General features: G+C 35.8%; 1 protein-coding gene across 2 annotated transcripts in view; it reads left to right on the forward strand.

Annotated features, from left to right (window-relative positions):
• The window catches only part of mirr (mirror), a 289777-nt gene that overhangs the window by 216429 nt on the left and 45727 nt on the right, over window positions 1-27621 (forward strand). For both annotated transcript variants that reach the window (XM_067790125.1, XM_067790126.1), the window contains one exon: window positions 13342-14229. In XM_067790125.1, the coding sequence (XP_067646226.1) occupies window positions 13342-14229 (888 nt within the window). The remainder of the gene's footprint in view (window positions 1-13341; window positions 14230-27621) is intronic.

A 27621-nucleotide genomic window follows, 5' to 3' on the forward strand; every position in this document is an offset into this window, starting at 1 on the left:
ATAGTAAACAGAACTAAAGTCTAATAAAATAAATAAAAAATGAAAAATAAATAATATCAAAATTAAATACAAATAACTTCACAAATCACGTCTGGCAATCAGACTGATTATGAATGCTTTGAATCTGCCGCTACTGTTTATTTGATTGAAGAGCTGCTGCCATATTATGTTATCATCTAGCAATTTCTTTTACATGGTCGTCAATATTGCCTTAATCAATAAACGCGTTTCAACTACTTATGCTTATAGTACTTCTGGAGTTCGAAAGTTGCATAGATATTTTCTTGGCATACTAGAATTTCGTGATTAGTTTGCTTTGATTCTCATTGTCATTACTGTCAACCATTTTATGTTCCTCCCCGTGCTCATGCCATTCGTAGGACACAAACTAGTTTGGAACGGTTTTTTTTTTTAATTATATCAAATACTTGTAGACAGGGGCGTATTCATTATGACTTTAAATAAAATAAGTATATGCTCCCAAAAGAATTTTGGTGTTAAAAACGCAATTTGTTGTGGTTTTCTATATAAAAACCAAGATAGTGTGCATTTCATACACAAAAAGTGCTGAAAAAACAAATTCAGAATTTGAATTATAATACAAAAAAAGGTTGGATATTGGTTTGGCCCGAACTTGAACCCAAGACCTTCGGTTTGACAGAGGGATCACGCCATCACCACACTACTGCGGCTCGCGGCTCACATCTGTCATTAATCAATACAACGAGTAACAGCGTTCACTTCAAAATTTGTTTCGACATTACTCCGAAAAGTGTTCACACTAACAAGAGAGACACTGACAACCCGAGACAAAAAAAGTGAGAAAACGTAAGCATTTATTGCTCCATTTCATAAAAAGTTTTGATTATTGGATTTGATGTTAAAATCGGTATTATTGGAAAAAAATTGTATTAGGGGTCGCTAAGCGCAAAATGATTTATATTTTTCTTGAAAAAAAAAAGCAAAAAAGCGATTGAAAATAACAAATATTTTATCTACTAAAATACATAAATGCTGCAATATATATAAAAAAATATTTAAGATAAATTATGATGAAATACATTAATGCAGAAAACAGATGATTGTGCAGTGATATAAAAATTATAATGAACATGCCTACAATTAGATACATCAGCGAACATAAAAATAGCAGTGAACATATTTATAAAATATCATGAATTTATTTCTTCTTTTATTATTTTTGATATTTAAAAAAGAAAATTATAAATTAGGTAGCAACAATTATATAAAATAATTTCGAAAATGTCTTCGAAAAAATTCGAAAATTCGAGAAAATTTTAAGAAACTTTGAAATTTTTTATTTAGAGTTTTCTTCATTATTTTCTGTATGCAGTTTTTTTGCACGATCAATTTTAGTATAAAAATGTAGAATTTAGAGATATCTCATACGAAGGGCATGTAGCTTTATTTTTATATTCAGCTGAGCAGAGCTGACAGAGTATATTAATTTTGTTCGCATAACGGTACCCCGTAACGGCATAAACTAATCGAGATAGATATAGACTTCTATATATCAAAAATATCTGGGCGAAGAAAGAAATTCATTTAGCCATGTCCGTCCATATGTCCGGGAACACGATAACTTGAGTAAGTTTTTAGGTATCTTAATGAAATTTGGCATATAAGTTCCTGCGCACTCATCTCAGATCGCTGTTTAAAATGAACGATATCGGACTATAACCACGCCCACTTTTTCGGTATCGAAAATTTCGAAAAACCGAAAAAATGCGATAATTCTTTGCCAAAGACGGATAAAGCGATGAAACTTGGTAGGTGGGTTGACCTTATGACGCAGAATAGAAAATTAATAAAATTTTGGACAATGGGCGTGACACTTCCCACTTTTAAAAAAAGGTAATTTAAAAGTTTTGCAAGTGGTAATTTGCCAGTCGTTGATGATATCATGATGAAATTTGGGAAAAACGTTACTCCTATTACTATTTGTGTTCTAAATAAAAATTAGCAAAATGGAATGACGAATACGCCCACTTTAAAAGAAAAAATTTTAAAAGTCAAATTTTAACAAAAAATTTAATAGCTTTACAGTATATAAGTAAATTATGTCAAATTCAACCCAACATTTGTCTCCAAAGCTCTCAGCTTAGTATGTAATGTTCGGTTACACCCGAACTTGGCCTTCCTTACTTGTTTATTTAGAGTTTTCTCCATTATTTTCGGTATGCAGTTTTGTTGCACAATCAATTTTAGTATAAGAAAGTAGATGTTAGAGGTATCTCAAAATTCGTATTGACTTATGAAAAATTTTTTCCGACGGGTGCTTTCTTTCATACGAAGGGCATATAGCTTTATTTTTGATACGTCAGAAATTCTGAAATACTTTTCGGGAAAAATATTTTCACAAATCAATGCGAATTTTGAGAGACCTATAACTTGTACTTTGTTAAAGTAAAATTGAATGGGCTATAAAGCTGCATACTAAAAAAGATTCTGGAAGCTCTAAATAAAAAGTTCGAAAATTTCGTAAAATTTTCTCGAATTTTCGAATTTTTCGAAAATGTTTGCGAGATTCGTTTGCATAGTTTCAGCTACAAAATTCATAGCAGTTTTTTCTTATGCATGTATGTGTAAGCATGTACATACATACATATATAGCGAATATAGCAAAACAAATGTTTTAAAGCTTCTATGTAGTTATTTATCAATTTTTTATAGCAATTTTCATTTTAGTACTTCGGTGGTAATTTTTATATAATTATATTAACATAATTAAAAAAAAAACTTGTCACAAAACTAAAGAATTCATTTGAACGAACCCCAAAAAGATTGCCAAAGAAAACAGCTGCAATGGAAATCAACAACAAATTGTACGTAATGAATTTAAGATGTATAGATAGAAAGATGGTGGATGGTACATAAGAAAACCGAACATTACATGCACGCTTAGGCAAACATACACTCAGAGAAAACACTTAACGAAAAGCAGGAAAATATTTCCTAACGAATTTTCTTTAAATTGAGGAAAATGTAAATTTAATAAGTAAGAATTTCCTATTTTTGTTTAAATCTTTTTATATGGGACATGTACATTATTTTAGTGAATGTTTTTTTTTACAAGGAGGAAGCATTGAAAGCCTCCAAATCATTTTGGGTCTTTCACCCGAATTATAACTCCTACCAGTACCATTCCGTTGGGAGGTAGGTTGAGCACCACGCTCTACATCTGTTGGGGTCACGTTGCAGTTCTTTAAAATTCGCTCCGTATACATATATATATATTAATCCAGTTATATTTATTTACTGTATTTGCTGCCTAAGTGTATATCACTCCGGTGTCAGAAAGTAGGCGCCTTTTGCAAGGTTGGAGGGGACATGTTCTTCCGGTACCATTTCAAAGCGTGCCACTGTGCAGTTTGGACTGCTGAGGAGGTCTTGTCTCCAGTCCGTGTTTAATCAAGGAATATCTATGGTGGTAATTATCGTTTACCCAATTGTTATTATTTGGACGTCTAAAGCGACCTAGTCTCCAATCTGTGTGTCAGTCTGGACAATCTATATAGGTGATAGCCGTTTGCCTATACATATTGTTATTTGGACGTTTGGAGATGCCTTGTCTTCAATCCGTTTCGTAACGTTTTGACTTGTTGCCTAGTCGCTACTACTGCGACGCAGCCTTTCCAAGCTTCTTAACCGTCTAATTGTGTATGAGATGATATGGCATGCTTCCGTTCCTGTTTCGATACTTTGGAGCACGATTGTCTCGGGGGGTGTCATCATCGCCAAATATGCTACGCAGTCTACATTTAAAGCATATAACATCTCGGACATTCAAAAAAGACAAAGTACACATTCTCTATTTTTTCGCTTCCGCAGTGGTCCAATGAACCAATGAAGGTATTACTTAAAACATGCAATTACGATTAGGAGCTGGGTTAGTGCGTTTAACTCGATCTGAAGCATTATGAGTGAATTGCACGTATTTGGTGGGGAACGGTAGATTGAGCGACACTGGCGCCATCTGACATGAAAAAGTAGTCAATTTGCAAGTTTTTGTTGCAAGCAAAGGATAAAAGAAAATTTTGACATTTGCTTTGGCTAATGATGCTGCCACACTCTGCAAGTGAAATAATTTTTCCCACTCGTTGGTAACTTTTCTAACATTTTTCGCAATTAAAAACTGCAATTTAACAAATAAATAGAACACAAAATATGTTAGCAAGTATTTTTCTTGTATAGGGAAAATGTTTATAATAGTGCTTCACGAAATTTTGTTTGTGTATGGGCAAGGCGAAATAAACATCAATTGCTAAGTCTGAAGTTCCTTCATATTTACAAACTCAACATCTTGGTTGATTGTGGCGATGTTACTGGAATGCATAAGCTTGTGTTAAACGCATCTATATGAACAATTTCATTTGCCGCGGCCTTTAAGTCTGGGATGCTTCGATGTATCCAGCGCCCTTTTGTAGAGCTACTCCATCTCAGTTGCCAGTTTTGTGTGCTGATTTCTTGTGCTCCGGAGCGCGTATATTTCTTTTTACCGCTTCTACATTTTTTTCAGTGTATGTGTATGTGTATATGTATATGCAGCTTTTTACATTGAACCTTTTTAATAAATGCAACATATTTTAATCAATTCAACGATAGCAGCAATATCAAAATCACTGCGCTAGATTGCGCATGTAGTGAGGGCGTGTACAGCTATCTAAAAAATGGTTGGCAAGCGGGTTAACGGCCGAGGCGCGGTATCTAAGTGAACATGTCAGGCAGCAGCAGCCAACATTTGTACTTGAACAACTGAACGGTGTTTTCGCCCACTTTAGCGATGTATTTGTGTGGTATATCGCATGGTTTGTAGATATACAGTTTAAAATTAAACTAACTATATAGCATCTACATTCAAACAGACATATTTATAGACATTTCTATCTAGATAGTGTGCTAGAAATATCACACCATACATACATACAAAAAAGTGAGCAAAACAGTAGCGCATGTTTTTCGCCATGTCAATAGCGAATACCATGTTGCATACATATCTACAGATTGTGGCAACAACAATGTCCGCAACTGTTGTACAGCATGAAAGTTGTAATTAAAAATCAATTTGAATTGCTATGCCAAAAGGTATAAATACAAAAAATAAAAAGAGCAGGTAAGGACGGGACTGTCTTCGGCTGTGCTTTTCATGAATGGGGCTGAACAATAATCGTATGGGATCGTAATATCCAAAAAAAGCGGCTGTATAAGATATGAAATACATATATGTGACCCGGTCTATGAAAAGGTGGCTTATGACTCAAAAAAAATTTTCCATTTTTTTCTGGTTTCGATAGTTTTTGAGACGCTTTTTAATGTGGTGAAAACTAGAAAGTCCTAACTTGCTTAGAAGTGTACTAACAATGTAGAGAAAGAAGAGCACAAATGAAAGACGATGAAGCCTTTGGTTCCTTCGTTGACACTTTTGTGGCGGTGAAGCATCCTCAGATTTTTTTGATAGCATTTTTTTCGATGGCAATGGAGCCAAAAGATGGGTCAGAAACTGGTTTGTGTTTTGCCTCTTGGGCATGACTGTTCATAATGCAAAAGAAAAACTACTAAGAAACTGAAGGAATGCATTGTTTATTTTTAACAGCTGTTTCTCGCAATTTCTTTTTTGAGTCACAAGCCACCTTTTCATAGACCGGGTCATATATAGTGAACATATGTACATACATAAGCAATTTTTAAGATAAACAAAAAATAGGTAGGTACTTTATGTGAGGATGCAAAGTTTCACGTTTTTTGTGGTCTGCATGAAATAACTATCACCATGAATCACTTATCTCAACAATATATGACGTAAACGTAGTTATTTGATGAAATTTGAAGCTCGTAGCCGTTAAAAAGGGGACAAAAATGCCAGTTTATATGGGGTATGTAATATGTATACATATATACCACCGATCTCTATGATATTTTCAGACAACAATATATGCTATATACGTAAGCATTTGGTGAAGTTTCAAGCTTCTAGCTGTTAAAATGGTGTACAAATTGCGAAAAGTTTCTTAACTAAACAATCGGTTGTAGGGGACACATGCTATACATATATACGACCGATTTCTTCGAAGTTTTCAGACAATAATATGTGCCATATACCAAAGCATATGGTGATGTTTGAAGGTTCAATCTGATAAGTTGAGAAGGATATGACAAAAATCTTCTTTTCTGAAAAATCTGTTGTATGGGAGATGTATGCTATAGTGGTCCGATCCGGCCGGTTCCGACAAATGTCTAATCGGACACCTAAATACACTTGCTCACCAAATTTTACCAAGATATCTCAACAATTGGATAGTTTGCATTCAAACAGACAGGCGGACAGACGGACACGGCTAAATAAACTCAGCTCTTCATTCTGAGCATTTCGGAATACTTATTGGTGGGTCTATCTATTTCTTTTAAGGACTTACAATACCATTTCATTTTATTTATTTATTTATTTAATAATTTCGCACACAAAGTCATTAAAGTTAAATGCAATCGTAGAAAATTTGGCTAGAATTTAATTGAAAATGTGGCACTGTCGTTGATATTCATGCACACAAAACTACACATGCTTGTGTACTTACTAAGTTATATATATTTTGCGACTTTCCATCGCACTTACCTACTTCTATATGTATTTACATCAGCCCACAGTGTTCCTTGTTGAACAAGCTAGCTGGACAAAAATATTTTCTTAGGTCTTCCGTTTTTTTGGAGTTATTTATTGTAATTATGTAAGTTAGTTTGCCCTATGCTTTGTTTGTTGTTGTTTTTCTAACATTTTAGTTTGTTTACATATTAATGCTAATTTCTGTATATGATGAAATTCATATCAAAACTGATTGAACTTGACCCCCTCAGATTTTGATAAAATTTTGTATAGAGATCCATTTTACCTATCCATATACAACCTCATTTTTAGAAATTGAATTTTTGGAAAATTGTGGGCGTGGCAAGATATCGCATTTTTTGAAAAATTACCGTAATATGTACTTTTGTGCTGTGATAACTACGGAATGGCCGAACCGATTTCAAAGATCTTGATACCATTGGAAAGTTATTCAAATCGGCTTTCGAAAGCGAAAATTTTTAAAAAACTTTAAACTTGTAAAAAACTTCAAAGATCAAGAGTTAAAAAAAAACAACTTTATTATTTATTGTTTTCGTTTTATTTCAAAACCTTAACTAATCTGCAGCTGGGTATATAATATTCAGTTTCACCCAAACTTAGACGTTCTTACATGTTTATTTTATTTTTGAATAGGAAACGAAAAACAGAAAATTTTATTTCAAACCTTAACTTAGCGTAATAGTTAATAATCATTAGAGTCATCTGATGAATAGTCTACCGTATTATCGTCACTATTTTGTGGTATTGTGCTATAATATGATGACGATTCTGATCTCGATTCTTCTGTACTAGGGCTGACAATTAGATTTAGTACTTCTGTACATATTTTAAGTAAGTCTCTGTTCGTGGCAACACGAGAGCATTTGCGAGTATTGTATTCCCGAAATCTGCGGCAATCTTTGTTCCGTGATTCCTTTGGTCACCTCTGTACTGTGAATCAGTATTTTATGTACAGTAGCTGGCATATTGCACCACGAATAGAGACTAATAGCGTTTTCTTTTATGAAATAAATTGTTGCCTAAGTAAATGGTAAAGCCTTAATATTGTTACTCCTATCCCAGAAAATTGTCAACATTTATAGTGCATGCAAAGAACATATCATCTCACCATATTCACTCACATCACAAATCACACAAGAAGATTGCGCATTGAGCATGTAAACATTAGATCATCTCTTTTTTATGGGCAATTCTTACGTCATCTTCCTTTAGCTTTTGGTTTTTTCTCTCTCTCTTTCATTCGCTCAAACAGTCAACTGTGACGTAGCTGCGCAGAACGAAGCAATTTCGAATGCGCAATCTGGTAGTTGATCTGCACTCATATTAACGGAATATATGTGGAACTCAAGAGCGAATTGAGTGTTTCACAGAGTTGCACTGCCACACCGCCATTTTATACAGGGTAAAAGGGTAAAGCTTTTGCGTTGCGAGCAGGCAACAATATTCACAAAGAACGAAATACCCGTAAAGGCGTTGCCCGTTTTTTAGAATAGAACAACAACCCTTGCGCGACGTACAAAAAGCGTAACACTATAGCCAGAAAAGAAAACGCTATAAGATAATGTCTTCTGGTTTCAAGATAAAATTTATTGAGTTCATCCAAGTTTATCTCGAATCCAGAAGATAATGTCCTCAAAATAACATCAAATTTTTTGATTATCTCAACATCCAAGCCTGTTATCTGACCACTCATCTCAGCATTCTTAAAAGAGCGACGGGCTGTATTTCTGTAATTTGAAGAGCCGAATCCTGGCTTTGGTTTATCTACAATGAGTTCCATCTCTGTTTTAAATTTCAGCTTGATTTCGTCGGAATGAATACTGATGTTTGCTTTATCTTCGTCGCTTCTAGCCTGACATTTCTTAATATTTAACTTATAGCTGATATGTAAAAGGCATTCGAAGCAACGAATCCAAGCATTAAGTGTAGATAAACCAAATCCAAAATTTTCTTAGTTGGTATTAAATTTCGCGGGGTCATCGTTCATCGTCTTGGGGATGGCGCCACAGATGAAACACTTCTGAGATGATCGAGTTTCGGTTAATGCGTTACACACCTTTCCGTCTGTCATTGTAAGCAAAAGTTCGTGTTTCACAGAGATTTGAGAAGCGCCAAAGTTAATAAGTGTTGGAAGAAGAGCACTGATTTCGTCTAACACTGTATTTGTCTCCGCTAATGTTAAGTCGTTCGTTTCTTTAGCAAATATAAATTTTATTGGACGAGAGTACAGAGTTGGTGAAGGCCGAGGATATTGCCAAATGATTTTGGACCCATCATATAACCTAAGGGGAACTAAAGAAAATACGAAAAGAAACTCGTCCGTGCTTTCGTGCTTTCGGGAAGGGGAACTAAAGAAAATACGAAAAGAAACTCGTCCGTGCTTTCGTGCTTTCGGTGTTCTCAAATTTTTGTTTGTATGTGCTGTGCCCAGAACTTCCATCACATCCCCATTTAGTCACAAGTGTGAACGATGAACTTGTTGGAAGCACACTGCTAACTCCATTCTGGGCTAGAACTAGACGTTCCACTATTTTATTTAGTAAAGCTTGCAAATTTATTTCAGCGCGAGTTTCCGTTACAGCAATGTGCTCATCTGCAGTATAACAGGCCTGTTTGGACTTCTACAAACTATAATATGACGGAAACACATTATGTCCTGCCTTCATTTCCCATTTCCTAGTTTGTTTTTATGAGTGCGTTGTTGACTTAGAATCTATATAATAAGCTAAAGCTTCGTCACTAGTTAACTGCCTAGGATTAATTGAATCACTAACTTTGGAATTAACAATATTTTTTGGAGTCCCACCAATATCTTTAATTATATTTGGGATTTTTTCTTAGCCCTACCGAACTCGCAGCAATTTCGGCAGCAGTTACTAATTCACTGACACTCCGAGATTCTACTAAATTCGCGACGCGACGTTTCTTCGTTTTAAACGACGATTTCTCGAAATCTTTTCGAGGTCTTCCTGCAGGAGTGACAGCAGCAGTTGATGTCAAAGGTTGTGGCACAAAAGTACTCACAGTGAATTGTATGTCATTTTCATCCAGCCAAGCTTTATTATTCATTAAGAAAAGCTCTTTCGATTTGCCCGAAGCCAACCATTTGTCACCAATCTTATTCGAAAAGTTGGATATCTTTAACTTTATTTCTTTTTGGCTGCTCTCAGTTATATCATCAAAGTGATATTTTGTAGACAAATAGTCATATATGTGCGACTTTTTTTTCGTTTTTCTTGTGTTTTAACCACTCCTCAAAAAATTCGACTTTTGAAATATAGTAAACGTGTTCTGAAAAAGACATTAAAATGAAAATGTTGTACTGAAGTGTGCTGAACCACGCATGTATTTTCACAAAGAATATAGTTACTCTTACGACATATTTAAAAACTAGCCCGGATAGAGATGAATATTTGTATTTTTTGGTCTATTAAACTTATTTTTACCAAAAAAATACACTCAAATTTTTATTATTTTGAAAAAAATTACTGAAGAATCATTCTAAAAGGTCTAGACTTGAAAAATATATTAAAACACAGTATTTACCCTCAGAAATAATATGCATCACAAAAACTTTTGCAATATTACTAATAAGTCACTAAAAACCCGTACGGAAGTGTCGATAAATTGCAACTTTTTTTTTTACATAAAATTATTATCTCACTTCTGACCTCTATAACACGTTAATTAAGAATTCGACAAGCAAATAAATCTCGGAATGCTGATTTTGGGGGTGTTGTTGACCTTTTACGATAAAAATCTTTTGAAAATAATAACATGAATTTTGTCCACCTAGCACGTTCTAAGCGAAACACTGTGCAGCCGTACAAATGTTGACTAGACAGTAACAGGTTTTGCTCCACTGTGGCAGCGGCAGTGATTTATTGCTGCTTTATTACTGAAACGACACTTTCATTGCACTTACATACTTCTTTCTCTTCTGTCAATAGATGCGTATGTACATATGTGTGTGATTGAAGTAAATGCAGATTAGTTCCATAAATATGCAGTGAAAATATTTAATGTAACTTTAATTGTAGTTAATTTGAATTTATTTACTTTTATAATTTTTAAAGCTTATAAATTTACGAAAGAAAAAAATGAAGGTTTAAAGTGTAAATAAAATATTTTTTATTAAGTATTGGCATGTTTTCTTAAAGCTTGTGAAAGTTAACTAAAAACTGGTGAAAAAGTGAAAAAATAGGGGGATTAGTTTTCACATTACACGTGCACAGGATGCCATGCGACATTCAGTGACAGTCGCGGGACACTTTTTTTGCCTGTTTGATCAAGACTTTCACGCCGCCTACTGTCGCTAGATGTGGACTACTGAATAGCTAAATAGCTTCTTTTTTTTCTTGAAAAACGAGGCCTAACATACAAGCATGTGAAGCAAGAAGACAGTGTTCAGTTAATATGCCCATAGTGAACCTTAAGTCTTCGCTCTTTAGAGATATAAGCAATTTTGCGAGTCTAACGTGGTAGGATTTGCACATGATCTTAGAAACTTTGCAGCCCGTGCTTTTGTCTATGCCTTTTCTGCTTGATGCATCATATGAAACTCCTGTCTCATTTTGATTTCACCTAAACGTGTTGGCACGTCTACCGCCGATTCATCAAGTGTAGAACCCTCCTTTGCCAACTCACTTTTCATTACTTTCTATTCCTTTATGGCCGGGAACCCAGTATAGATGTGTGGTCCTGCCTGAACGAAGTCCCTCAAATGCTTGTTATTGCATTCCAGGACACTTATTGATGAAGTATTGTGTGTGAGATTATTGCCTTAGCCGTCGCCTGACAATAAATATTTATATTGACGAACATGCAGCTTAAGCACGCTTCCCCAGAATTTTTGCTGTTTTCTTTATAGCTTCAGATTCCGCCTGAAAGGCACTGTAGTCATCTGGTAGCCTGAAAGATTTTATTTCTAGATCCACATACTAAACAACAGACCCTACCCCTACCTTAATTTGGAACTATCGGTATGCACGTGCGCAGCACGTTTCGCCATTTCTGCACTCTTATGCCAATTCTCTGGCTCTTCTGGGCCCCTAAGCTGTCCTGCGAAGCTCAGGCAACGGACTATATTATTCAAACTTGATTTGGAGACACGCCGATTTCGACATTTTGCTATCTTCAGTATAACTTTTCGTTCCTTTTATTAACCCAAATTAAATTAAAATAGGGATCCTGGTCTAAGCACTTTTGGAAATGAGACACAAAAACTACCAAAGTTTAAAAGTGCACAATACTACTTATCTCGCATTAGCGACCTGTGAGTCAAGGGGCTTAGAATATTCCCGCGGTAGGCATGCATGTCATAACAGGCGACTCAAGTCCATACAGAAGTTTCATGTGGTAAAAAAAAATCGTTGCCGAGGCAGTCGGGATAGTACCACAAGGTATTAATACCGGAGCATACCGGAATCAGATTTGGAAAGGGACTGCCCTCATACGCAGCACTTCGCTAAATCATTGGCGAAAGCTTTTACGGTTACAACAGCATTCAAAACAAGGAGCATTCGGGACCATTTTAGTGTAGTTTCGCAATCATTTCGAGACTATTTCAGAAAAGTTTTCAGGATTATTTCTGTTTCGGGATTATAAAAGGACAGGTTCGGGACTGTTTGATATTTTGTTTGTGGTAATTTTCCGATGGTTTTGTATTTTATATCGGGGGCTTTCGCTGGCTCTTGTTGGGATTGTTTCCGTGGTAGTTTGAAGGCTTTTTCGAGATAATTCAATGTCCAGCAGTTAACCGCCCTAGACTTCGCCTTAATTTTCCTTCTATATCCTCCAAGTACTAAAAATTACAACATGTAAAAACTCACAAAATTTTCCTAAGCGGGGTCGCCGCTCGGCAGTGATTTAGCAAACACCCCGAGCTCTTTTCTACCATGAAAAGCCTCTCAGTGAAAACTTATCTGCATTGCAGATGCTGTTCGGAGTCGGCATAAAATATGTAGGGTCCGTCCCGCCAATTTGTAGGAATAATTGATATGAGCACGACGCACATTGCAAGAGAAGCTCGGCCTCAAATCTCCTCGGAGGTTACCGTACCTTGTATTTATTTTTTATTTCTAAAGTCACCCAGCCTAAACTAAGTAGTAGCCAGTTCGTACATGCGGTTGACTCGCTACACTTCAACTTGGATAGATAATGTTGAATTTTTTCTTCTTTATGTATACATACAGTTGTTGTCATTGCAGTTGATGTTGTTGTATACTTGTAATTTAAATCAGTATTGTCAATCTATTACATGATTTGTCGGCAAGCGGCAATGCTTTTGAACGTCTACGCTCTTGAGTATCCAATGCGCATTTGTTTGTTTAAAGCGCTGATTTGTTGGCTCAATAGTGACAACTTAACAAATAACTGCAACAAGGCAACAGAAGAAAATCAATGAAAAAAAAATCTAAATAAAAACAATATTGTTGGCGCTGGTTTAGCAATCGGTATTGCTTATCAGCAAACGTACCGTGCCACGTTCACCACAGATAACAGTACATGCATTTTTAATTAAATTTTTTATTTGTATTTACACAAGTAAAAATACTTCTATTTAGCAAACCTAGACCTAACTGCTGCTAATCGTAGCAAACAAACCCCCCGCCATTCCTTCTTTGATAAGGTCCTTACTTTATTACTTTAATTAGGCTTTACTCATTTAATTAATTTTTTTTTTTGCTTTTTCTTTGCAGAACGCCGTTTCAACTCGACCGACTGCATCGCCCAAAACCGCCACCGCCCAACCCATCGCACCGATCCAACAACATCCCACTAACCTCAGTACCAACACCGCACACAGTGTCGCCGCTGCTAACGCGCCGCAACCTACACTTACCGCATCGGTTGCGTCCGCTGTCGCAGCAGCTGCCGCCGCCGCTGCCGCTGCTGCAGCTGCAGCAAGCGCTGTATCAATCCAGAAGACTAGCGCGACTAACCACAACAACAACAACAACAATATACACGCTCACAATAGCGTTGCGCCTTCAAAAAGTGGCCTCACCACATCTACAGCAGCTACGTCGCTAACTATCACCTCAGCCGCTGCCGCCGCCGCTGCTGCAGCAGCTGCAGCCGCTAAACAACAACAACACAACAACAAAATACCAATGGCTGTTACGTCATCAGTACCGCCGGGTGCGCGTTCTATATCGCCATGTTCAGCAGCTGCCACACCTTATGGCAGCAGCAGTATACCGGGTGGTGCTAGTTTAAGCGCAAGTGGTCCAGGTAGTGGTGTAACGGTATCAGTGATAGGACCGCCAGGTAGTGGACCACCTGGTTTACCACCAAGTTTGGTGGGTGGACCACCAGGCGGACCTGGCGCAGGTGGTGTACCACCACCACCGGGTACGCCAGGCTCAAATCGTTGCTGTGATACTGGACGCACAATTTACACAGATCCCGTTAGTGGGCAAACGCTTTGCTCGTGTCAATATGATATACTCAGTTATCAACGTTTGGCAGCCGCTGGCGGACTTGTGGCAGGACCAGGTGGTGTGCCAATGAGTGTGTATCCAGAAGGCATGTCTGCGTATCTATCGGGTATAGGCGCCGATCCGCCGTCATTTTATGCGAATCCGGTAAGTTTTTGCATTTCTAGCTCTTCATATCATATTTAGTATTATACTAGCCCTACCAAGCTAGCAGCAGAAGCGTTAATCAGCGTAACTACATTTAAAAAATCATATGCATTGTTATTGTCTTGCACATTTGATGTCATATTTTAATGCGCTGCTCTTTCTGTGACAAATTTGCTCTAACAAGAAAGTAAGAAAAAAATAATGACAACCAACATAATGCCGCCACCGACAACAATAGTCACCTCAACAATACAAATGTCTCCTATTTGTTTGCAAGTATGTTTTTTTTTTGTGTCCACAACGCTGAGGGTGGTCGCAACACTGCAACATACCTTTGTCTGCCTGTCTGCTTTGTTGCTGCAGTTGCAACGCTCCTTGACCTCTCTATCTGTGCTCAGCGATATTTTATGCGCTTTGATGGCTTGCTTAGTTGGCTGTATCACTTTAAAAGAAAAACATACTTTTGCAGTATTTGCACTATAATATTTATGCATCAACTTTGTGCGACCTTTTGTGGCATACAACATGCCATGCAACACCAACGCTGCAACATACGAACATTTTTAGTGACTTTGTCACAATAACACTCACTACTAGCTACATACATACATATGCATGCCTATGCAATTGGCCACACAAATACGTGTGCTTTTGTTGTAGTTACTAATAACCAACAACGCTCAGTGTGGACAGTGTGTTACACAACTAAGTTGGCATGTGGCATAAATTTTTTTTGTGTGTTGACATTTGTGTCTTACCCTAATAGCGTTTAAACGCGTTTATTGACTTCCCGTCGTTCACAAATTAATTTATTTATTAAAATGTTTCATTGTTTTTAATTTTTGAAAATTTATTTAGACGGAAAGTCTTTGTTTCGGTGCCTTAAACAAATACATAAATTTATAAAAAAAAAGTAAGGAAGGCTAAGTTCGGGTGTAACCGAACATTATATACTCAGTTGAGAGCTGTGGAGACAAAGTAAGGGAAATCACCACGTTGTAAAAGGAACCTAGGGTAACCCTGGAATGTGTTTGTATGACATGCGTATCATATGAAAGGTGTTAATGAGTATTTTAAAAGAGCGTGGGCCTTAGTTCTATAGGTGGATGCCTTTTCGAGATATCGCCATAAAGGTGGGCCAGGGGTGACTCTAGAATTTGTTTGTACGATATGAGTATCAAATGAAAGGTGTTAATGAGTATTTTAAAAGGGAGTGGGCCTTAGTTCTATAGGTGGACGCCTTTTCGAGATATCGCCATAAAGGTGGACCAGGGGTGACCCTACAATTTGTTTGTACGATATGGGTATCAAATGAAAGGTGTTAATGAGTATTTTAAAAGGGCGTGGGCCTTAGTTCTATAGGTGGATGCCTTTTCGAGATATCGACATAAAGGTGGACCAGGGGTGACTCTAGAATTTTTTTGTACGATATGGGTATCAAATGAAATGTGTTAATGAGTATTTTAAAAAGGTGTGGGCCTTAGTTCTATAGGTGGACGCCTTTTCGAGATATCGACATAAAGGTGGACCAGGGGTGACTCTAGAATGTGTTTGTACGATATGGGTATCAAATTAAAGGTATTAATGAGGGTTTTAAAAGGGAGTGGCCCTTAGTTGTATATGTGAAGGCGTTTTCGAGATATCTACCAAAATGTGGACCAGGGTGATCCAGAACATCATCTGTCGGGTACCGCTAGTTTATTTATATATGTAATACCACGTACAGTATTCCTTCCAAGATTCCAAGGGCTTTTGATTTCGCCCTGCAAAACTTTTTTCATTTTCTTCTACTAAATATGGTAGGTGTCACACCCATTTTTCCAAGTTTTTTTCTAAAGTTATATTTTGCGTCAATAGACCAATACAATTACCATGTTTCATCCATTTTTTCGTATTTGGTATATAATTATGGCATTTTTTTCATTTTTCGTAATTTTCGATATCGAAAAAGTGGACGTGGTCATAGTCGGATTTCGGCAATTTTTTATACCAATACAAAGTGAGTTCAGATAAGTACGTGAACTGAGTTTAGTAAAGATATATCGATTTTTGCTCAAGTTATCGTGTTAGCCGCCGAGCGGAAGGACAGACGGTCGACTGTGTATAAAAACTGGGCGTGGCTTCAACCGCTTTCGCCCTTTTTCACAGAAAACAGTTACCGTCCTAGAAGCTAAGCCTCTACCAAATTTCACAAGGATTGGTTAATTTTTGTTCGACTTATGGCATTACAAGCATCCTAGACAAATTAAATGAAAAAGGGCGGAGCCACGCCCATTTTGAAATTTTCTTTTATTTTTGTATTTTGTTGCACCATATCATTACTGGAGTTGAATGTTGGCATAATTTACTTATATGCTGTAAAGATATTAACTTTTCTTTTAAAATTTTAATTTAAAAAATTTTTTTTTTAAAAAGTGGGCGTGGTCCTTCTCCGATTTTGCTACTTTTTATTGAGCAGACATAAAGTAATAAGAGTAACGTTCCTGCCAAATTTCATCATGATATCTTCAACGACGGCCAAATTACAGCTTGTAAAACTTCTAAATTACCTTCATTTAAAAGTGGGCGGTGCCACGCCCATTGTCCAAAATTTTACTAGTTTTCTATTCTGCGTCATAAGCTCAACTCACCTACCAAGTTTCATCACTTAATGCGTATTTGGTAATGAATTATCGCACTTTTTCGATTTTTCGAAATTTTCGATATAGAAAAAGTGGGCGTGGTTATTGTCCGATATCGTTCATTTTAAATAGCGATCTGAGATGAGTGCCCAGGAACCTACGTAACAAATTTCATCAAGATACCTCAAAATTTACTCAAGTTATCGTGTTAACGGGCAGACGGACGGACGGACGGACAGACGGACGGACGGACATGGCTAAATCGAATTTTTTTTCGATACTGATGATTTTGATATATGGAAGTCTATATCTACATATCTCGATTCCTTTATACCTGTACAACCAACCGTTATGCAATCAAAGTTAATATACTCTGTGAGCTCTGCTCAACTGAGTATAAAAATGTTTGCACTGTCTGTAAAATGATCTATGAGTTAGTTGAACTCATTGAATATCATGCGTAGGTGTAGATCCTCGCTGGCGTCTATAAGGTACCTAAATGCCTGCCTTTGGTGGAGACATAAGCAAGGCGGGCAGCTCCGTGTTATCTCCTGAGGAAAATGGAGGAACATGAGGTTATGGCAACACTCTTACTTGCTATGGACCAACCTGGATAATGCCGAGGCCTCAAGATCCGTATAGCCATGTTTGAATAGGATAGCAATTACCTTCCTTCTTCAAGCTAAACAAATCAGCAGTGATAATACTTACCAGTGTCTTTACAGGCCATTCCGCTATTGCTACAATCATCCGACAATTGTGCATACCAACAAACTCAGTCTGTAGAAGTTGTCAGGCAGAGGAATCGATTCATCACATTCTCTGCCGTTGTCCAGGACTGCAAACAAGATGACTCAAACTTTTGGACGCACGGTTTATCGACAGTCTAACAGAGGTTGCAAAAGTGGATCCTTCATTCCTACTTTGGTGCGTCAGAAAAAACGAATGGTTCTTTGAGGACCACTAATCTGGTTGGACAAATGTGCCGCCACCCAGCACTTACTAGGGGTACTCACAATGGAAAATAAATGTATCCCGACGCACGCCCTCTTAACCTTATCTCACCTATCCTAGTTGAACTCTAGCTTTTGTAGAAACCACCAGGTTTTAACAAGCTTGTACCATGGGGATGTTGCTTCTAGAGTCGTAGGTTCCACATTACATTTAAAAATATAGTTGGTGTCGTGTGGGAACACATCGTATACAGAGCTTACATTACGTGTGTCGCGGTTGATTTTTGACAAATTAAAGTTTAAACGGTAACCAGAACGCAGTTGGGCCAGAGTGACTCGTGTATCCCTTGGTAGTCTTCTTTCTTCTTCTGCAAGGGTTGGCTGGTGTATATTGATAACGGGGTTTACCGATCTGATTATTATCGGATCGGCACAGTATGCTCTTCGCTCTCTACTGGGGAATATCTTAAACGAAGCAAATACTTACATATTTTTTAATTAGAATAAATTTATTAAAAAAATAATAACTTGTAAAATAGCTTTCCACTCCCGTGAGCGGACTACTCTCTTGGGAGGACAATAGATGACTGACGGTGAGTATCCGCCCAAGGGAGATTTCACGGCATTCACAATTTACTGGCTTAAAAACAAATGCCCAAACAACCGTCACAACAAGCTGCCTAAATTTCGAGGGTCAAAAGAAGATACTCATAACAACAACAATTATCAAGCACCCACAATCGAAATTGAAAAAAAAAAAGAAAAAAATGAAAAAAAATATTAGACAGCGCACAGCACACAAAATGAAAACGCTCGCAAAATTTAAAATTAATGTCAATTTTGCATGTTTTGGCATATTTCGTTTGGTTTTAAGTCAATATGCGGGTGAAGAAGGTTTGAATTGTTTGTTCGCAAAGTTGATTGGTTGATGGCGTATATATTGCTGTTGTTGTTGTTCTTGCAAAATTCTTTGCTGTTTGAATGATTTTTCGAGCTCTTTAACTCTTTCTTTTGTATACACCGAAAGAAATGAAGTTAGTACAATAAACAAAATAAGTTTGATCTTCTTGAATTAACAGACATTGAGTAAAATTGATCGCATTTAAGTTAATTCAACTGAGTTTTTTTGTAAAGAAAACAAATTTGTTTAGTTATTTCAACAGAAGAAAAACTGTTCGCCTAAAATTAACAATATTATGTAAAAATGACAGATTCTTATATAAGCTGATTTTAGAAAAAGTTTTTAACCGTATTTTTTTTTTTTTAACAAAGGTGTCGCTAATGGCCTAAACAGATACATTGCGTCACTAACTATGCGGGCAAAGAGGCAGCAGAGTTGGCAAACGCTAGTAAGGGAACGTGTCTGTCGTTGTTTCCGTCATACTTTGCCAATTTTCTACTTTTGACATACGTCGGCCACGTCACATAGGTTTAGTTTTTTGGCATTTATAGACCGCGATTGTGAAAAATTGAAAGAAATGTACAATTTTAGTTATTGTTTAATAAAAATATTTAAGTCAGTGGTTATGTGTCTCACCTTACTCTACGTACGTGCTGTCTGTGGAAAATGGCGTACGATCAGCTGGTTTAGCAGAGTTGCACTGTCACACCGCCATTTTCTGCAGGGTAAAAGTGTAACAAAAGAACGAAATATCCCGTAAAGGCGTTACCCGCTTTTTAGAATAGAACAAAATATATTTACAAACCTTACGCGGCATACAAAAAGCTTAACACTTTTTCCAGAAAAGAAAACGCTATTAGTTTTTACCCCTTCTTTCTTTTGATGTAGACAGTATTTTCTATGAATAAGGTTAACAAACTTGTTATGTATGTCACTAACGAGCAAGCCATAAAATCTATATTCTTATTTTAATTTTTTTCTTTCCATTGTCTTGTTTCGTATTCAATGTGCCTAAATAGAAACAATACTATTTTTTGTACACAAAAATTCTAATAAAAACGCAGAAAAGTTTTAATTTTCAAATAATTAAAATTTTTATTGATCTCGCTACTAAGTAGGTTTCAAATGGGTCTGGTACAATGAAAATGAGCATTCTTTAAGAATCAATAAAATTTGTTTAGTTTAGTTAATTGTATTTGTTTTAAAGCATGCAGTTAAAAATAAAATGTTTTGGCAAGGAAAATATCCACTGAGCCAGTTTTGATACCAAGTTTTTTCTTTCGTTTAGACTTTTTATTCCAGAGTAGTAGTAGCAGCGGAAAATATGCTCTGCTACAAGAGCATAGAGCAGAGCACTAAAAAAAAGTTCTACATAACAATGCCCAACAGAGCAAATAGCCATGCATTTTTTTGCTCCGCTCTAAAACGTGACGTAGCTCATAGCAGAGCATAAGAAAAAGTTTTTTCATGCTTCGGCTCTGCTCTATGCTCTGTTCATGTTGAGTCGGAGCAGTAGCATAGCATAATTTCAGAGTAATATAGCATTTTCAATCACTGTGCCTCATATCATTTAATGTTACTCAATCAATAATATAATTTGACGAAATTTCAGCGGTTAAAGGGCTTTATTATACATTTGGGAGGTTATATAGATTTTGCTGCTATTTTCAATAAATTTGTCCCAATAAGAGCTCACCTTAGGCAAGTACAGTGTTTTATCCTACCAGAAATGTTCCTGCGGCATATCTCTACAAATAGTTTCAAAAGCTCCTTTTACACTGCAATGTGACTTTAAAAATGACTGGTTCATTCAACAACTCGTATTACTATCCTGTCTTGTTTAGTACGTAATCCATTAGTGTACATACGTAACAGATTTTGGGAAATACATGATAATTATGCAACTTTTGCTAACTTTCAAATCGCTGAACTGTCGAATAAATAACTCCAATATTCAGTATTGCAAAATGATCTTTATTTACACTATTTCGGGAGTATTACAATTATATTTCAATATCACGTACTTCAAAAAAGCTTGTTTAAATCAAACTAATTGGTCATTCCTCAGCTTGCGCTGCTTTTATACTCTCTGCTGACCTTTCACGAAGATGGAACAGTTCTATCACATACTTGGTTATTTAGCTAGATGCGTGTGTATGTGTGAGTAAGAACTTCGTCTCTTAGCTGATGACTACATACATATGTGTATGTGAGATAATTTCTTTAAGCTGCTGGTTATGTGTGTTGAATGTTCTTCGTTGCTTTGTACATAATTGTGGCTGCTTGCCGTTTTTGTTGTTGTGATTATTTACTGACAGCATAGTGATGTCAATAATAAAAGTGTAGGTAACAGAAAACTCTCATCGTATTGGATTTGGTCTAGCTGTTGAGTAACGAGCTACAAGGCAAGACGTATGGATGCATGTTTGTTAAGACTCAAAAAATAGTTATTAAATTTTATTATTGATAGTGACATAAGTCCACTGTACCAGTGACCTTGTCAAAAATAACGGCTCATAAACAGGAGGCTAGTAGTTTTTTTTGTCACAGGTTGTGCTTTGGAATTTCGAGAACTAATTTTGTTGTGATTTGCCAAACCAATATATTCTAATGTTATGTTATTCAATGGTCAGATGAATTGAAAGCATTTATTGCGATAATCTTATATATTATTTCTAATTGCTGTTTTTATGTGCAGGTCCCTTTTTCGCTCTTATTTGGAATCCAAATCTATAATTAAAGTTTCGGTTGCAAAGATGGGCATTCGTGCTATTAGCGAGCTTTGGGCATTATTAGTCGTAGTGCTTTTGTTTAGCTATATTTTATTAAAATAATTTGTTAAAAATAAACGATTGTGAGCACACAAAGAAATCTATCTGTACTATGGCACTATTGTGAATATTTGATTAGAAATAACACTGCATTACCGGCAGTTGCTAACATTCGCCAGATGGCGGTGCAAGCGCGATTGTTTTTATTGATAGTTGATTGATTGATGGAACAGCTGATTTCTGTTGATATTTGATATGAGACTTTTATATTTGTTGCGCAAGATGCGCACTGGTTCGGCTCGTATCAATTATATTTGTGTGAAATACGCACAATTCAAATAGTGATAGATGTCGACATTCCTTAACCTCATCAATACCATCAATAAAAAGTAGCATAAAATGTAGGCAAATGCATTTAACTGATCGGTGATTGAATTGGCTCAAGCGCGTTAATTAGCTGCGATCAGCATTTGCCGATTTTTTTTTATTACACATGTTTATTATACCACTTGATGTTAATAAAATTAGTGGTTCATTAAAACTAAAACACGATTTAAATTATAGTCGCAGTGACCTTAATAAATATATATATGAGAATTTAAGCAATCAATTTAGTCTATAAAATTTACATAGAAGGCACATTATTAACACGATATATTTGTTGTTCCACTTAATTTTTACTTTTATAATTTTTTTTTTTTATAGATTTACTTGATTGTTCAGAAATGTGGTAGTCAATATGTGAAGACATTTACATATTAAGTGTTACATTAGTGCGTCATGTACCAAAAGGTGTACACACTGAAAGAAAATCACTGGTAAAATCAACCGAATTACGAGTCAATTCAACCGATAATTTTGTCAATTTTTATCCAACGTGAATAGCTGTTGAATCAACTTTGCACAAGTTTTTGATTCTGAATTAATCTTTTTAATAGTCAAATCAACAAAAAAAAGTACATTTTAAGCTCTGTTTGAAAGAAATAAATACAAATTAAAAAACTGTTTTCTAAGGATTTTGTTGTTGCTTTTTCCAGACCTTGATACTAGGATATACGGCGTGCTGGCATGACACGCTTCCATCACACCTCGGTGGACACCTATCTCTGTTGTAATAACTAACAGTTATTAATGTCACCCTAAATACCAATGAAAACTGCTCAAATGTAGCAGTGGCTGTTGAGATTACAAAGATTTCGGTGGCACGATAGTCAAAGTAGTGAGCGCTGTGAGCTTAAGTTTCTCTTTAAAATTAGCTGATAAAAATAAATAAATAAATAAATGTAAGGCGCGATAACCTCCAAAGAGATTTTAGGCCGAGATTCTCTTCCAATTTGCGTCGTGCTCCTTTTAATTTTTCCTATAACTTGGGTGGTCGAGACCTACATGTTTTATACCAACTCCGAACGGCATGTGCAAGGTAGATGAGTTTTCATTTCGAAGCTCTTCATTGTGTGTTTGCCAAATCACTTCCGAGGGGCGACCCCGATTAGAAAATTTTTTTCTTAAAAGCCTTTTTCTAAATTTTTGATGTTACTTTGCACGGGAGTTGAACCCAGTACCCTCGTTTTGGTAGGCGGAGCACACTGTCGCTACACCGCTGCGACTGCCTAATTAGCTGATGCATTTGTATAATATTGACGGTTGTTTGCTGTTGAAATGACCAATGAAATCAGTTATTTTAACAGAGAAATCAGTTAGATTGATTGAAAATCATTCATTTTTACAGAATTTTGTTAACTTGAAGCCAACATTTTTTCTTCTGACAAAACATTCCGTTGACTTAACCATGATGCGATCAATTTGACTGAATAACTGTTAATTCAAGAACAATAAACCTGACTTGTTGATTTGACTAGCTTCATTTCTCTCGGTGCACTTGCTCATACATATGTACATGCTTAGCTTTTATATGCAAATGTTATTATACATATATCTGATATAAAATAAATAAATAATTGGAAAACTTGAAAATAAATTCATATCATACTAAGGTCTAGCAGTTAAAATGTTGGTAAATGTAAATGTTTAACCCGAAAGTTCATTTGCATAACTTACGGTTACGTACAATGTTGTGTGATACAATAGCAATGTAGGCTGCATATGACTTGACAAGTTTGTTGAATTTTCGTTTTTAAATTTATCAATATGAAACTAAACTCGTTGCTTATTTAGTTCTCAAGTTCAACTGCACTTAAATATGAATGAAAGATGAATTCCGTGAACATTTCAGATGATCCTAACATACAACAGAAGAAGGTTTATTGAATTTTGTTTCAGAAAGATTCGTCTTCAAAGTGATGTGTTGCTTTTTCTTACACAACACTGCATATATACATTAGGGTGGCCTTATAATCGAATGTAGTATTTTTTCCAATCTCACCCCCTAGATTGGTTGCACCACGATCAACGATATCGCACAAAAATTTGTATCCCTTTTGGAGATGGTTTAGGCATGTCGCAGGGGGGTCAAAGTTGAAATTGCTCTATGGAGACTCAAAAAATAAAAGTGATTTTTCTTTTTATCTCATACCCGAAATAGATATGACTATGGTCGGAGATATCACATACAAAATTTGGTTACGATTGAAAAAGCCTAAGGCGTGTTGCAGGGGGGTGAAAGTCCGGATTAACCGATGGAGGCTCAAAAAATGTGAATAATTTGTTTTTATTGAGTTTCCAAGTTATAGATAAAATAATAATAGATTCATGTTCGTTCATTTTACATCATAATTAAACAATAAATTTCTAAATAACCAATGGTTGTGATAAAGATTGATTTGTAGCGTTTGGGTATTTTTATTTATAGTATTTGACTACCTGCAATATTGTTTTTCCTCTTCGTTTTTGGATAAGATTTTGTTGTACTCTTCTACACGTTTAATTCCTCTCTCTGCCGTATCGTTTACGACTTTCAAATGTTTTAATCTATCAACAGCTTTAATATAATTTTCGTTAGTTGCCCAACAATTTGGGTCTGAATGAAGAACTCTTTATTTATGCAAAACCTATCGAAAAAATCTAAGCAGCTTTTACTTATAAACTGATCTAGATCATTGGCAAATACCCTCCATAGGGTAGTCTGAAGTTTTACCCCCCTACGACATGCCTTAGGCTTTTCCAATCATAACCAAATTTTGTATGTGATATCTCCGACCATAGCCATATCTATTTCGGGTATTAGATAAAAAGAAAAATCACTTTTATTTTTCGAGTCTCCATAGGGTAGTCGGAACTTCAACCCCCTGCGACACCCCTTAGGCGTTTCCAATCGGGACCAGAATTTGCACCTGATATTTTCTACAATAGGGCTACCGATTTCGAGTATTAGATAAAAAGAAAAATCACTTTTATTTTTTGAGTCTCCATAGAGCAATTTCAACTTTAACCTCCCTGCGACACGCCTAAACCATCTCCAATCGGGATGAAATTATTTGTGTGATATCCCCGGCTATATTACTATCGATTTAGACTTTGGAAATCTGATGACAAAATTTTCTCCATACAAATAAGGACCACCCTAATATACATACTTATACGTATCATTTTCTATACTCATTCGTCAAGCGGGGGTGTTGTTTGTCACCGCCGTTTGTTTTTTTTTTTTTGTTTTGCTAACACGATCAATTCATGTTAATGCGCTGAACCATGCCATTCGTGGTTTTAAGTTGTATTAACAACATGACGATTAGTTCAAAGCTTAATTGTGAATAATAAATTATGTCGCATATTGTATACAATTAATAACAAACATTCAAACAAAATTCAAAGCTATATGGCTACAATTAATAATATCTGTATGTTATGTGCATTATATATACAGCAGTGTGCAGAAAAGTACCAGTGGCAAGTTTGTTCAAATTTCGTCAATTAAATCCTTTTATTTTGTTTTATTCAATATTTTAACAAAAAAGTTGTATAAATTTTTCAACTAAAACTACGCAAATCATATTCAAAAACGTTTTAGAAAAAATTAGAGGATTCGAGATAATATTACGAAAATGTTTACCGTTTTATTTGGAGTTCCTTGATTTGTTTGAATATGCATATTTGTAGCCCAATCATTTAAGTTTAACAAGAACAAGTTTTAGCTCTCAAACATAAATTTTTGACAACTTATTTCGGAAGAATGTTGCAGATTTTCTTCAAATAAAAAAAAAAAAATGAATAGGTACTTTGTATAGAGAAAAATTTTAAACGCTCTTCGAAAGAAAAATGGTAAAAAATCAATGCAAATTAAGGATGACCCATAATCTGCACTTTGTCAAACCAAAATCCATTATTATGATCCAACAAAACTGCATACTAAAAAAATATATGTATACACATATAAAATGTTCGAAATTTTTGTAAAATTCTATCGAATTTTCAAATTTTTTCGAAAACGTTTTTGTGACTGGCGTGCATAGTTTCAGTTACGAAACTCAAAGAAGTTTTTGCTTGAAATGGCTATAATAGAAGAAGAACAGTCTAGCTGAAGAAATTTGTTGAAAATTGCCGCTGCTATTTTTCTGTTCGCTGCTGTACATGGATTGCATTTGATAAATATGAGTTCGTGCTTCAGTAGACATTGACTGCAAATGCTGTTTATTGAACGATTGCTGTGGTAGATTGAAACTTGATTTGTTTATTTTGTGTGAAATTAAACGACATTTTACATAAACAAAAAAATTTTAATGCTTAGTGCATATTATCGACTTATGAAAATAAAATTAAGCGGGGTAATTGCACTCGTATTTATAAGTTTATAATATGGGCTGTATGCCGACGTTAGACAAAACAACTTAAGTGAAGCCCCACGTTGGGCGCCATATTGCTTTCGCCTGGTATAAGTCGCTTTAATAAGCCTCATCAATAACTAAATTGGCTCAGTGCTCAGCAGATATAAATTCACAAAGCTCCTGTGATTTCCCTTAATATGATTTTCTTTAATTGAACTGTTTCGTGCAAGCAAAGTCTGCAAAAGGTATTATTAACCAAATTGTTTTCTAAGTAACCTAAGTTTTTCTAAATAAAATGTATGTAGTCATATTTCAAAAATCATACAGAATTCTATAAAGCGAAATTTCCAAATACTCACTATTTAATTTCCGTTCATATATCAGATCATCTACACGAAATAACACTCAAATGTCCAATCTTTCTGTCTCGGTAAAATTTTTGCCCAATGAGGTGCTTTAGCTTAAGAAAAACTTTACTCATGATGGTACGATACGCTAAGCGTGTTAGCTCCCATCAGGGGTAAAGCGTGTTTGCATTGGTCCGCAACGCAGCAAAACGCCTTAACAAAATAAAATAGGCAACCAATCGAGTTTGTGTAATATATAAAGTAAAAAACTTCACTTTTATTGCATATAACTGATGTCGAATCTTACAGATACGAGCTAGAGAACGTTATAGGTAATGTAGGCTAGACGATCATAGTAAAAAGGTTGATTTTGTTTTACCAGAGCATCCTTCAATCAAAAGAGTATTCACAACTCACCCTATCACGACCTTTTACTCTTATCCATTTAAACCATTTAATTTTTACGCATTTCCACATTAAATATGCCATCACCTGCGAAAATATGCTACAATAACAATACACATTCACTTCCCACGCACAGCTGTTAAGCTAATGTTGACAGCCAAAGGCACGCTACGCTTTGCAACTGCCGACTTGCAGATTACAACCAAACTGTGCCAACTCACTATAAACATTCAGGAGCTGCATGGATGCGGCTGACTGCCTTTAATTAGTTTCCAACACAAACAAATAATATCATTCTTTATATCTCCACTCGACGAAAACGTTTCCTAGCATAAATCATCAGAATGTAATTAGTCATTTATGCGGCATTGACTTTCCCCAATTTCAAGGAAACCGTAAAGGCACCTTTAAACGAAAAGCAGTTATGGTATCATACCATACAACAACAAAAAGTGACAACAGTAAACAAGTATATTTACATATTTACAAACATACATGCGCTGCAAATATTAAAAGAAAAAGTGTCAAATTATCAGAGGGAAATCATTACTTTGACACAGGCTGTCAAGTGCCTGTCACTTGCTGCTGCCACGCAATTATATTACATTGAAGCGCACGAAGATTTGCTGGCATATATCATAATTTCATATAGCAACATAACGGCACGCACAAA

Source organism: Eurosta solidaginis, chromosome 5 (assembly GCF_040869045.1).
Source record: "Eurosta solidaginis isolate ZX-2024a chromosome 5, ASM4086904v1, whole genome shotgun sequence".
Taxonomy (NCBI): domain Eukaryota; kingdom Metazoa; phylum Arthropoda; class Insecta; order Diptera; family Tephritidae; genus Eurosta; species Eurosta solidaginis.